At 42.7% G+C, this 13846-nt stretch overlaps 1 protein-coding gene across 1 annotated transcript in view; it reads right to left on the bottom strand.

Annotated features, from left to right (window-relative positions):
• Positions 1-13846, bottom strand: part of RASGEF1C (RasGEF domain family member 1C) — a 49349-nt gene that overhangs the window by 11175 nt on the left and 24328 nt on the right. Inside the window, exons 6-9 of the mRNA XM_030573955.1 lie at positions 9420-9515; positions 7010-7112; positions 6825-6904; positions 5311-5406 (exon numbers count right to left, since the gene is read on the bottom strand). Coding sequence (XP_030429815.1) covers positions 5311-5406; positions 6825-6904; positions 7010-7112; positions 9420-9515 — 375 coding nt within the window. The remainder of the gene's footprint in view (positions 1-5310; positions 5407-6824; positions 6905-7009; positions 7113-9419; positions 9516-13846) is intronic.

Raw genomic sequence — 13846 nt, 5'->3', positions numbered from 1 at the left:
AAAAGCACGGCACCGATGGAGACTGGGGAGCCACACGTTCAGTTCTTGGCCCCACCACAAGCTTCCGGTACAACCTTGAGCAAGTCACTTCCTCTTTGTGTGCCTTTGTGTGAGGATAATAGCATTGCCCCTCCTCCCTGGCGTGTTGTGAGAAGAAATACATTAAAGGCTGTGAGGTGCTCGTAAACTCTAGTTCTAGGGGCCAGAGACGTACCTAAGGCAGACAGAACAGCCAAAAATATTCCATACACCTAGGTAATGTCACAGAGATACACTAGAGCAGGGGCAGGCAACCTATGGCACGTGTTCAGCAGGCGGCACTCAAGCTGATTTTCAGTGTCACTCACACTGCCCGGGCCTGGCCACCGGTCCGGGGGGCTCTGCATTTTAATTTTAAACGAAGCTTCTTAAACATTTTAAAACACTTATTTACTTCACATACAACAATAGTTTAGTTGTATATTATAGACTTATAGAAAGAGACCTTCTAAAAATATTAAAATAAATGTATTACTGGGATGCAAAACCTTAAATTAGAATGAAAAAATTAAGACCCGGTATACCACTTCTGAAACATTGCCGACCCCTGCACTAGAGAGCCATCCTGTGCACTGTTCACAAAGCAGGAACAAGTGAAAATGCCAGAAAATTGGAAACCACTCCAAACAAGGCAGAATGCATGGTAGATTATCCCAGAAAGCAGTTGGTCACTATCCCTTTCACAGTGGTTTTATTTATCCACAGTGTGATGCTGTTGCAAAAAACAAACAAACGTGATGCATTAACAGGTGTGTTGTGAGCAAGACACGAAAAGTCATTCCTCCGCCCTACTCTGTGCTGGTTAAGCCTCAACTGGAATATTGTGTCCAGTTCTGGGCACTGCATTTCAAGAAAGATGTGGAGAACTTGGAGAGGGTCCAGAGAGGAGCAACAAGAATGATTAAAGGTCTTGAGAACATGACCCATGAAGGAAGGCTGAAAGAATTGGGTTTGTTTAGTCTGGAAAAGAGAAGACTGAGAGGGGACATGACAGCAGTTTTCAGTTATCTAAAAGGGTGTCATCAGGAGGAGGGAGAAAACTTGTTCACCTTAACCTCTAAGGATAGAACAAGAAGCAATGGGCTTAAACTGCAGCAAGGGAGGTTTAGGTTGGACATTAGGAAAAAGTTCCTAACTGTCAGGGTGGTTAAATACTGGAATAAATTGCCTAGGGAGGTTGTGGAATTTCCATCTCTAGAGATATTTAAGAGTAGGTTAGATAAATGTCTATCAGGGATGGCCTAGACAGTATTTGGTCCTGCCATGAGGGTAGGGGACTGGACTTGATGACCTCTCAAGGTCCCTTCCAGTTCTAGAATCTATGAATAAGAATCTATGAATTTTTGGCATGCATGACACGGAGAGCACGATGACCTGGAAAAACAGTAAGCACAGCCCAGATCTTGCCTCGTCTTGCAAACTTGTGCCTCTGTGTTACAAGGGTGCAGGAGGCAGCCACATTCATACCATAGCTGGGCAGTGCTCCTATCTACCGCAAGCTAGCTGGAGGACTGGCTAACTGGGGTATGATCTGAATGTGCCCTAGACCTCCTGCTCAGCTGCTATTGCTGTTTCCACAGGGCAGGTTAGCAAGGACAGGATCTTGCCTCACATTTTCAAAGCTGCAACAGAAAAAAATTAGTGGCCAGGCCCATCAATAGCAGCTGCTGTCCCACGTCACATTCTTTGTGGCCCATTTCTGTTTTTTGCCAGCGCTCTTTTGGAATGCATGGCACATCAAGTGTGCACTCGAACGTGTGCAGCCCATGTGCCTGCTCAGACCTCCTGAGTATCTGCAGCTCAGATCTGGCATTCAGTTAAGGTTTTAAGTTATTCATCTCAAATGCTCAGCTCTGAAAATCTACCCTCTAATTTAGTGTCAACCTTTCATTCATCACTTGACATTCAGCAAAGAAAAAGGCAACAAACTAAATCCCAAACTCAACAGATCATGTAACTTGAAGTCCAGATTGTAGGGATTTTATTGTTTGTTAAATCATTCCTAGAATTAATGCTTTTTAGACAACTAATCCAATGTAAAGGTGTCTAGGTAGGACGACATCCTGGACAAGGCAATGAGCCCATTTGTATAAAGAAGGCAAATAAGATACAGTGGATAATGTAGGAATTGGTGACAATAAAAGGGGGAAAAAGAGGATTATTGAAGATTGGCTTGTATGTGGACTCAGCTCATCCTGTCCAACCCCAGGTGACGTGGTCAGAGCAGACATCACTTCTCTTTGAATCCTTCCACTGGCTTCTCCTCCAATGCATCAATCTCTGTTGCTTTGCCTTTAAGACTCTTCACCAGGGAGCCCCATATTGTCTATCAAACCTACTAACGTATCAAACTGTCAACTCCCCATCTTCTCTCTCTCAGTGATGCCACTCTCTTGTCCACTTGTCCTTCAGGCTCCTTTGTGCTTTTTCCCATGCCATCCGCTATTCAGACAAACTATCCATCAAAATTCATAAATCTTTCCTTTTTAAACCCTCCTCAAAACCTCGCAGCGCCCTGATGCCTGGACCTATTTATCTAGGAACACTTTGGCTATTGATGTTGTTTATCTAGCGCCCTCCAGAATGTATCATTTTTTGCCCACTGCTCCTGAACAGAGGTTCTATACACAACCTATAGCAGTAAACATACTTATTCTGCAAGTGATTGGGAAAAAACATTATAAACAGTCCAATTTGAAAACAACCACGTTTCTGTGGTTCCAAGAGGTGAGCTTTGCTAAAAGACGGACAGAAAACCCTGAAACACTTTCCATGGGCTGCGATCACATTCTGCTGAATTTTATCCAATGACAATAAAACAAAATACCTTGACCCGGTACCTTGCTTATAACAAGCAATGAAATTAGGAAGATCTGGGGTCTGAATTATGTGCTGTGACGTATCTAGAATTTCAATATACCCAGCAATGATAAGCCACTGAGCCTTATGCATAAACATTTTCTTAGGCTAATTGGTTATGTGCACAAAGAAAATAGAAGGTGGGTTTTTTCTCTCAAGTTGTCAAGGTATTATTCCCACTTTGAATTTTAGCGTCCAAAAGGTGGGGACCTGCCATGTACCCTCCTAAGCTTAATTCCTAGCTTAGACCTGATAACGCTGCCACCAACCAAAAATATAGTGTTTTGGTACACTTTCTGTCCCCCAAAAACCTTCCCTGGGGAACCCAAGACTCAAATCCCTTGGGTCTTAAAACAGAGAGAAATAAACCATTCCCCCTCCTTTCCCCCTCCTAGACTTTCCCTGAGAGATACACTGATCCAAACTCCTTGGATCCTAAAACAGAGAGGATTTAACCTTCCCCCGCTTCTTTCCCCCCACCACTCCCTGGTGAGTTCAGACCCAATCCCCTTGAGTTTTACACAAGGAAAAAATCAATCAGGTTCTGAAAAAAGAAAGCTTTTAATTAAAGAAAGAAAAAATAAAAATCATTTCTGTAAAATCAAGATAGAAAATGTTTACAGGGTCTTCAGCTTATATAGACTAGAGGGATTCCACCCTAGCCTAAGATACAAGTTACAGCAAACAGAGGTAAAATATCCTTTCAGCAAAATACACATTTGCAAATAAAGAAAACAAACATAAAGACTAATCCGCCTTCTATCTAGTACTTACTATTTGGAACATGATAGACTGTTTCAGAAAGATTGGAGAAATCTGGTTGCATGTCTGGCCCCTCTTAACTCCAAGAGAGAACAAAGAACAACCCAAAAAGCACAAACAAAGACTTCCCTCCACCAAGATTTGAAAGTATCTTGTCCCTCGATTGGTCCTCTGGTCAGGTGTCAGCCAGGTTCACTGAGCTTGTTAACCCTTTACAGGTAAAAGAGACATTAACCCTTAACTATCTGTTTATGACACAAGTAAAATAGATTCCTATCAATCTACTAACCTTGTGGCACTTGGTCTTAACTAGGCATAGATACGGATGTGGCAGAGAACTTCCACAGGAATTACAGTAAAGAAATAAAGCAGCAGGCTTGAATATATATGATTGTCACCAGAGGAATAGATTGCATAAGCATCTCAAAATGTCAGGTTCTAGATGAAGCATGCGTGAGCTTGTTCAAGGAATTTCTCTACTCTTCATTAATATCCAATTCATCAGCTCATCCCACAGCAGGGTATTGCTTTTCAGAACTCTGCATATTTCCCTTGCAACAATGGCAGCCTGTGGACCAGATTCCAACCTCATTTCGGGGTAAACCTTGTGTGACTCCACTGGCTTCAGTACAGTTACATCAGATTTGCACAGATGTGAGATCAGAATCTAGCCCAGTTCTTCTAGCAATGAATATTCAATTTCACATTATGCTTATGAATGCAGCATCTGCTTCGCTGCACCCAGAGAGTTGCTCTCTATTTATAACAATGTGCTGTCACATCATTTTTAAAAAACTGTTTTAACAAAATAAAAATTAGAGTGAATGGAGAAAAACAAAGAAAACCAAAAGAAATGCAATGGAGCTCATAACACTCATAACAGCTCCTAACAGAAATATAATCATAGCTGAAAAGAGGTGATAAGAAGAAAATAATTCTGAAATCACAATGTACTCATATTTAATTATCTTCAAGTTTCATTCACTCACAAACAAGGAATGTGCTATTGAAATGTATCCTCCTCTGGCAATGCACATTGAGCATCAAAAACTCGGTGGGATTCTCTTTGATTCAGTTGGATTTAAAATTTGGGAAACCTTCTTTTTCTTTCAGCACAGGAAATCTGCTCTTAGATACCAGGGGGTAGCTCTCACTTAGTGTGCAGTGGGAGCCACTGAGTTAAATCTGGGTATCTGAGGGTAGAATTAGGCCCCAGGTTTGCTGTAAGTGTCAGACTTGCCTAGAGTGCTTTGAGCAAGAGAGGGTCACCTAGCTAGAGCAGAATAACTATTGCACTGTAGCTGCACAGGTATAACTCCCCCGCATGGACCCTTTATTCTGGAATAGTTAATGCTGCTTCAAAGCTGGTCAGTTTCCCTCTGCAGACAAGCCCTAAATGAATTTTCAAGGGATGTGGAGATGTATGTAATGATCAGGCAGGAGGGCAGCAAAAGACCTATGAACCACTGCAGATTTAAGTACTATTTTGAGGTTTGAAGTGGGTTTTAAGTGGTGCATACGACTTGTGCTGGTGGTGATGGTGGGGTTCACTGTAAGTGCACACTGCGAATTCCAGTGATTCACCACCAGCTTTAATCATCCCCCACCCATTCAGAAATAAACAAGACCACAAGACAAGGACAGACTTACCTTCTCCCTGTTGCTGTGTGCAGTGAGGGATCGGTGGGCAGCCCCTCGCAATGCAGTTCTGTAGTTATAAAAATTACCAGTAGGGTCCATCTGATGCTAGGTGCAAAATGAGACAATTGCCGTGTATTTGATCAGAAAGGACTTGGATTCTTTTTTCTCGTCAGAATTTAAAACCAAGTTGTAGTAATGGAGATCTGAACATGTACAGTCTAGGGATGGACAGGTCATCGTCATTTTCTTGTCACATTTATCTGGCTCAATGCTTATTTACCAAGGCATCCAGATGTGATTTTAGATTAATAGAGATCATCATAATGTGGCAGTGTGGGAGAGCTCAGCTAGCACTGAATGAACTCCCCAAATCCAGTCAGTCCATTTGGTAGGGGCTCAGCATAAAACCTAAAGACAGTCTCTCGTTTGGTTGTTCCAAAGTTCTGGGCAGAGGCCACACCTATATCCTCAGGAGATACATAATTCTACCTAATTCCCTATAAGTGCTGGCCATGGAAACAGCTAGAAACCTACATGTATAGATTGTGGTTGGTTGTATCTTTGATTGTTATATTAAAATCAGCACAATTTTATTTGAACAAGTTTGCATATATGGGATAGCTAATCACAGCATCACTGTACATATTATATAGATATCAGGCCAAATTCTTGCTTCTCAATGGAAAAAAAAGACAAATGCCTGAATTGGTGGCGCAAAATTATGCACCGTTTATATCAGGCTAAATCTGGCTGGCATTAGGGTGAATTCCCTGCAGTAATGTGCTGGCACATCTCCACATAACACTGTAACAGACCCCCCGCCCAAAAGCTGTGTCCCCATGTGCCTTGTTTTTACCACCTCCGAGGTGGAATGGTTCACTTGGATGCCATACACAGAGCACTATGGCACTATCATGCAGTGGGAGTCTTGCCCCTGACTTCACTGAGGGCAGGAACAGGCTCATGAATGATCCTTTATAGAGGAGTTCATACTGATTACACCCATTTTTTGGCACATTCCATTCATGCCACCCTACTCTGCCTTGGTGAGTGGAGGTAGAATTCAGGTGCTACAGCTGCTCTCTGCATGATAGTTGTTTTACACCTTCGGTTGGTACATTTCTGCTCACACGTGCCTCTCCAGAGAGATTTTGAACCCTAGTCTATGAAGATCCTCTCCTTCAGAGCTTCTCAACTTTCTTCCTTCTGAGGCCTCACCAAACTCCATGGCCCACCTGTGCCACAATAACTGGTTTTCTGCATATAAAAGCCAGGGGAAGCCTTAAGGGGTAGCAAGCGGGGCAACTGCCCTGGGCCCCATGCCACAGGGGGGTACTGTGAAGCTAAGTTGCTCATGGACCACGCATCAGCACTCAAGCTTCAGCCCCATGCAAGTCTAATACTGGTTCTCCTTGGCGGCCCCCCAGGGGGCCTCGGACAGCTGGTTGAGAACCACTGCTCTACTTAGTATTGTGCACCTGAATACGTTTGATTAATACAAATAATTAAGCTTCTTTTTTTACCTCGAGAATAAAAAATTTGGCTGTTTTCACTTTTGACCAGGTCTTCTTTAACCTGGAGACGGGGCTCATGTTCATTCCAGCTAGGAGGAAATAAGAAAGAGGGAAACAGTTAGGAGTCAGATGCGCTTTTTACAGCCATTATGCCAAAGAGAAAAATTCTATTTTGAAGCATCTACTATACTTACATATGATTGCCATCAGTGAATTAAAATTCCCTATGTTAAAGCACTCTCGGGCAACATCAATGAAGAACTCTATGACTTGTGCTCGCTGTTTCTTTTTCGCAGGCTGCAGATTAAATAAATAAATAGTCGCGACAAGCACATGGAAAATTGTAGGCAATGACAGGCTTTGGTGCCCTAGGAAAATCCTAACTTTACAGTTCTCTCAGCTGAGTTTTTTCAAAAAGCCCAGCTATTGCCTAATTTTGTACAGCAGTTTGAATGACATTTGTGACCGGCATTCTCCTGAATCAAAGCTTTCATGGGGCCAAAACCCTTTAACGGCTCATTCAATCATTGATCTGCCACTGAAGCAGAAAGTCAGCCTCTAGAGACTACTGACTACAGAGATAAACTGTACAAATAGCTCTAAAGCTACCAAGTAAAAATATTAACAGACACCTGACTCCACTGAAATCTATGGGAGTTTCGCCATTGACTTCAGTGAGGCCAGGATTTCATCTCAATACAACAACTGCACCTTCATTCTATGGAGGCTTGTCTCATAATGTATTTAAAAAACTCTGTCTCCTGTCCTGAAGGTAAATTTACTGCTAATGAAAAAGTAACAGAAGTGGGGAGTGATCCACAGATGAAATAGCACTGATGAGAACAGTGCAAGCTACCCCAATATCTGCCTGCTAATTTCTTTCTATCTGTTTTTCCTCTTGTCTGTCTAGGTTTCATATCACACTCATCACGACAGTATCTGAGCACTTGCCTCAGCCCTGACTTGGAAGAACTACATCCAAGGATGAGACAAGAGTCCATAGGTCATTCAGTTTGGTCTTTCTATTGAGACTTTTCACAAGCATGCCAATCCGAGTTAATTTGGATGGTAGCTGTGGGTTTAGAGACCCATGTCTAGTGGTAACTAGATTGAGATCATATTATTTTCAAGTAGGTCACAAAACTGTCAGCAGATGGTAACAATGTTGAGTCACCAACAACTCAATCTGTCAATGGGGAGTGAAAGATTCAGCGTTCCCTTCCCCTTCTCTCAACGACGCGTCCTCCACATTTTTAAAACAGAAAACATTTGTGTCATTTACAGAATCCAAATTAAATATTGATAATAAAAATACTTTAAATGAGCATTAAATATAGATTACGTGTGCAGTCATAGGCAGTGTATCAAAGAGCCATGTGAAAGGCCCAAACAATGACACAATGATAACTTTGAGCTGTGGTGCTGATGGCCATTGTCATTCAGCTCCTCTTCAGTTTTGCACTGGGATGAGATTGCCCAGAGACAGGGCACTGAGACGGAAGAGGAAAGATCCTAGGAGAGATTCTGGTGAGATTTTCATGGAGAATGAGGTGATGAGCCAAAGAGATACAGCAAAAGAGATACAGCAGGGACAGCCAGAGAGCGAGGAGGGGAACCAAGACAGGATGACAAAAGCCAAGGCAGGCCAAGATTGCAGGAAGGGAACTCTGATTTACAGATTCAAAGGCAGAAAAGAGGTCAAAGAAGATGCAGATGGTGTAAAAGACATATGAGATCTGGCCAGGAGGAGGACACTGGAGACAATGGCAAGAGCAGACACAGGAGAGGGGAGAGGGCTGAGTCAGATCAGCAGAGATCCAGGATGCAGCCAGAGGAGAGGACTCAAGGCGACAGATGTAGACAGCATGTGCAATGAGTGTAGAAATGAAAGGGTGAAGGGAGATGGGGCAGTAGCTTTAGTGACAGGACGGAGTCAAGGGGGCATTTTTTGAGCCTGAGGAACACCAGAACATGCTTAGATTGTGCAGGGAATAAGCCAGAAAAGACAGAGGGGTTAAGGTGAAGGGGTCAGAGTGGAGGCAAGTGAGGTCAAGTGACAGGGAGAAGGAGGAAAGGAATTTTGAGGGGGGGAAGACAAGAGGAGCGGGTAATGGAGAAAGAAGGTTGCAGCAGTTCTTGTCTCTTCTTGATGAATGGAAGATTGGAGCAGGCTCATTTGGGATTTAGACACATTCAGCATTCAGAAAAGGATTCAGAAGACAGAAGACAAAGGTTTTTCTGCTTTTCATTCTCCACTGGAATCTCTTCAACTCTCATGGCATCATTCAGATTATTTCTCTTGAAGAGTTCATCATTCTACAACTCCACACCTGCTACAACTCACAGCTTCAACAGAATGGGTTTTTTTTTTTACTCATTGCATCAACAGATTTCCTCCTTTCCCACCTCCCTCTTTCCCGCCCCAGCTCTGTTTTGCTATATGTTTGTAATTTACCTGGGTGTTTCTGTGAGCACATTATTAAAATGTATGTGAACAACTTAGTTGGGTCATGAAAAATATATCCCTGGGATTGCTTATTAATGTACCATCTCAGACTGGCACATCAGGCATGTGATGAAACATTGCCACACATTTTCACTTACCATGCAAATTTCTGTTGCCACAAGATAGCAGAGTCTATTGAACCATTTCACATAGGCCTCAAGGTTACTAGTCTTTTTTTGCTCATTGAAACAAGACTGGGGAAAAAAAAGAAAAGCACTGAATGACCTAACTGTATTTTACTTAGATTTCTTGTTTGTTAAGATATATGCTACACAAAGGGAATGATTGTTTCCACTGTTTTGAAACAAATCTCTCTCACACACACATGCACACATTGGTTTATGCATTAAGGATGGAGTTCAGAAAGTCAGTGGGTGGGTGGGTTTTGGCAGATGTATGGGGTTTAGCTGAGATTGTTGCTTTATACAAATCAAATAAATGTATGAAGAACCATCCCATTTTGCTTGCAACAAATGCTCCCCAATGCAATTTATGTTGATCCTTGTTCACTGAAATATTAACAGCCACAGTACTGCAGTATTTAAAGAGCAACATCGATATAAATAAGACAAGCACAACATTCCAAAACACATTCAGTTTGTTCCTTTGACTCCATGACTTCCCACAGCTCAGCAAATGCAATTGCCCACAGCATTTTCCTGAACAAGAAGACTCTCTAATTTGTCTAAGAGAAAGAAGGGTGAGCAAAAGAAAAGACAGTTATGGCTCATCTCTTCTTGGGGAAAAAAAGTGTTTTATTTCTCTCTCTCAATCTCTTGTCTGTTTGAAATGTCTTCTCAGCTGACCTGGTTCTGTTTTGTAGGTTGCCTTGAAACAGGACACTTGGATCCAAGGGAAACAATCAGCAAAAGGTATTACAAGAGGTATAATTCCTTATTTTTCAGAGTACAGTCTCTATAGGCATGGGGACATATCCTTAGCTAGAGTAAGCCGTCCTAGCTCCACTGACTTCAATGGATTTGTTGTTTTCAGTGGAGCGATGACAGTTTACACCAGCTGAGGATCTGTCCCTGAGATTTGGAAAATTCAAGTCATAGAAAACCCAGCCATCATAAATTCTGGGAATTTCCTTTCTAGGACTCGCAGCTCTCTACAGATCTCTGATTTATCTGTATATCTATTAGCAGCCACTAGAGGGTATTGGTGGATACTGACTTTTTATTTTATTAAAGAGGATAATTTCCCACCCCAAAGCAGTCTTAAGCAAATATGAGTAAGAAAGTCAACAGACAGTGCTTATCTATGGCAAGCAAATCTCGATGCATGCAGAGGGATCTGTTGAAGGCACTAGGATTACTCGGCGTATGTAAAGTTAAGCAAATGTCAAAGTTGAGCAATGAGTCTTCACAGGAAGAGAGGGTAATATAATGCCCAAGGTGATTCAAAAACAGAAAATCCTGATCTATGATTTTGGATGTAGAAGAGTTTAGAAATAGAAATCACTTTGCTATACTTCAGGGAAATTCTTTGCAGGGCTGACATTTCTATTTGTTTTAAAAGTAGAATATAAATACCAACGAATAAAAGAAATGAAACAAACAGAATCTATTAAAGGTGCCCCAAGAATAAGCAGCTTTTTTGCTTTTACAAAATTGTTTACAGTCATTGCTTTTGTTATTCCTGGTGGCAATTCTTTTCCCATATATTAATAAATCTCTTTGGGTGCTTCTGGAAAATTGGGCCTTTTGTTAAGAAACTCCGTGAGCACTCTCACTTTTGGGATTAGAGGTACGGTATCAGGTATCTTAGATAGCTTGAAGATTTTGTTTTAAAGCTCACTTTTGCAAAACTTTACAGATTATAAAAATGTTTTCATTCATTCAAAAAAGAAGTAAACAAAAACAGTTTTTGGTGTAGATGAAGGCTTCCCTCCCTTCAGAGTTTGCGGCACAAGACGGCTTGGTGCCAGTGCATAAGAACCAGTGGGTATAACTGATTAGAAATCTACCAGACACAAAGATTTTAGTAGAAGTTTTTCTTTATCCTAGCTTTATAAATAATAATATTTAGCACTTCTAGAACCTCTTCTAGCTGCAGATATCAAAGCACTTAATAAACATTGATTAATTAAGCCTCACAAAGCCCCTGAGAGATAGGAACATTAAATATTATCCCCAATTAGCAGATAAGGAAACAGAGGCAGAGAAAGGTTTTAGGGCTCCAACCAAAGCTCCCTTAAGGGAAGGTCTCCAATCAGGGCTCTAAAGCCTGCTTTTCTCTTACTCCATGTAGGAGAGAGCAAAGGGCAGGACATAGTGCACGGGGCACTGCCAGATCCTATGCAGCTAGTATAACACACAGCAGCCCTTAGGCCAGGGGTGGGCAAACTTTTTGGCCTGAGGGCTGCATAGGGTTTCGTAAATTGTATGGAGGGCCGATTAGGGAAGGGGGTCATGGCCTGGACCCCACCTCCTATCTGTCCCCCCCACAACCTCCTGTTCCCTGACGGCCTCTCTGGGACCTCTGTCCCCTGACCGTCCCCAGACTCCCACAGCCCCATCCAACCCCTCCTCTCATTCCTGACGGTCCCCCCCACCCAGGACCCCTGTGCCATCCAACCACTCCTTATCCTTATCCCGACTTCCCCCGGCCGTCCCATCCAACCCTTCCTCTCATTCCTGATGCCCCCCCCGGGACCCCTGCCCCCATTTAACCCAGTTCCCCCCCGACCACCCCAACCCCAAACTCCCCTGCCCTCTATCCAACCCCCCCGCTCCCTGCCTCCTTACCGCTACAGCCAGGCCATGCTGCCGCCGCCACCACCACGCAGCACAGAGCAGTGGGTCAGGCTGGGCTCTGCAGCTGTGCTGGCCCAAGAGCTCACATCCCCACCGCCCAGAACATGGCGCTGACAGTGGAGTGAGCGAGCTGAGGCTGCGGGGGAGGGGGACAGCAGAGGAGGGGCTGGGGGGTAGCCTCCCAGGGCAGGAGCTCGGGGCCAGGCAGGACAGTCCTGCGGGCCAGATGGGGCCCGCGGGCCATAGTTTTCCCACCTCTCATTTAGGCTGTTCTAAATTTCACTTAGGGCCTCAGCTCAACCCAGGCTCAAGAGAGAAGCAAAGTGGCTTAGAGCCATCTTTTCCACCCCATCTCCTCTCCTCAGCCATGCTGAGTGTAAACTCAGCGCTACTGAGGACTGAGCCCATAATTTGGTAGTGTCAGCTTACATGTGCAAATCTTCAGGCAGTTGTCGTCTTATTCTCTAGACCCTTATCCATTGGGTGAAGACATTTCCTTCAACTCAGTCAATACTTCAGTGCAACGGAAGGCTGTATTCACTCTTTTCTCTGGTATTAAGCACTGCAGCAAAGACTGGGCTGTTACACAACAATACCTCAATGAGTGGATCAACGTTTAAAGAATATGTATAACCAACAGCTGTTTATCCCTTTGTATTTATCTTGAAAAATCTCTTGAAAATTATTTCAGCCTATTGATACAAATCATTTGGATTCTCCACCAGGCCATTATCTGCACTTTTTTCATACTTTCTGGCCCTCATTCTGTGATCTGTCCTCTGCACCTGATGTTTCTTTGCATTTGCTTCTTATCCTTAATTACTCTTTGCATTTCATGTTCCTCCACATTGGCTTTTTGTTTTAAACTCCAGCTATATTTAATGCTTGATGACATGCAAAGCCTTTGGGCATACATTAATCTATCGCTGAACATTTCCTCTTTCCCCTCGCTCTTCTTTCCCTCTGTTGCTTCATCCAATTCAATTTCACTCATTGCTATGTTTCCCCCACATTCTTCCAAAACTCACTCCGCTGAAATTCAGTGTCCTCATTTCATCCCTTTCTCTCTTCAATTTTACTTAGTAACCTGAATTATTACTTGCACCTGTCCATTTTCAGTCATGTCCCTCTAGGTCAAGTTCTTATCAGGTAGTTGAAATCTCATCACAATTAGTTTCTTTACATCAAGACCTTTTTTATTTTTTGCCTATCCTATTCTGAACAAAACAGAAATGCCAATCACAGTGCGTTGGTGTGGGGTGGGTGCTGAACTTCGACTGGGATTTTCAATGATGCCTTCAGGGGTTTGGAAAGATTGAGAACCTCTGCCCTGACTACTGTACCCCTTTCAGGAGTCTGGTTTGTCTTGTGTACCCCAAATTTCATCTCACTTAAAAATGACTTGCTTACAAAATCAGACATAATACAAAAGGGTCACAGCACAGTATTACTGAAAAATTGCTGACTTTCTCATTTTTATCATATAATTATAAAATAAATCAATTGGAATATAAATATTGTACTGCATTTCAGTGTATAGTATATACAGCAGCATAAACAAGTCGTTGTCTGTATAAAATTTTAGGTTGTACTGGCTTCACTAGTGCTTTTTATGTAGCCTGTTGTAAAAATAAGCAAATATCTAGATGTGTTGATGTACCCGCTGGAAGACCTCTGTGTACCCAAGAGTACACGTACCCCTGGTTGAGAACCACTGAATTAAGGGTACGTCTACACCATGGAGACTTACCAACATATTTACCTCA

The sequence above is a fragment of the Gopherus evgoodei genome, chromosome 8 (genome assembly GCF_007399415.2).
Source record: "Gopherus evgoodei ecotype Sinaloan lineage chromosome 8, rGopEvg1_v1.p, whole genome shotgun sequence".
Lineage (NCBI taxonomy): Eukaryota > Metazoa > Chordata > Testudines > Testudinidae > Gopherus > Gopherus evgoodei.
This window is presented reverse-complemented; position numbering and strand designations above follow the sequence as displayed.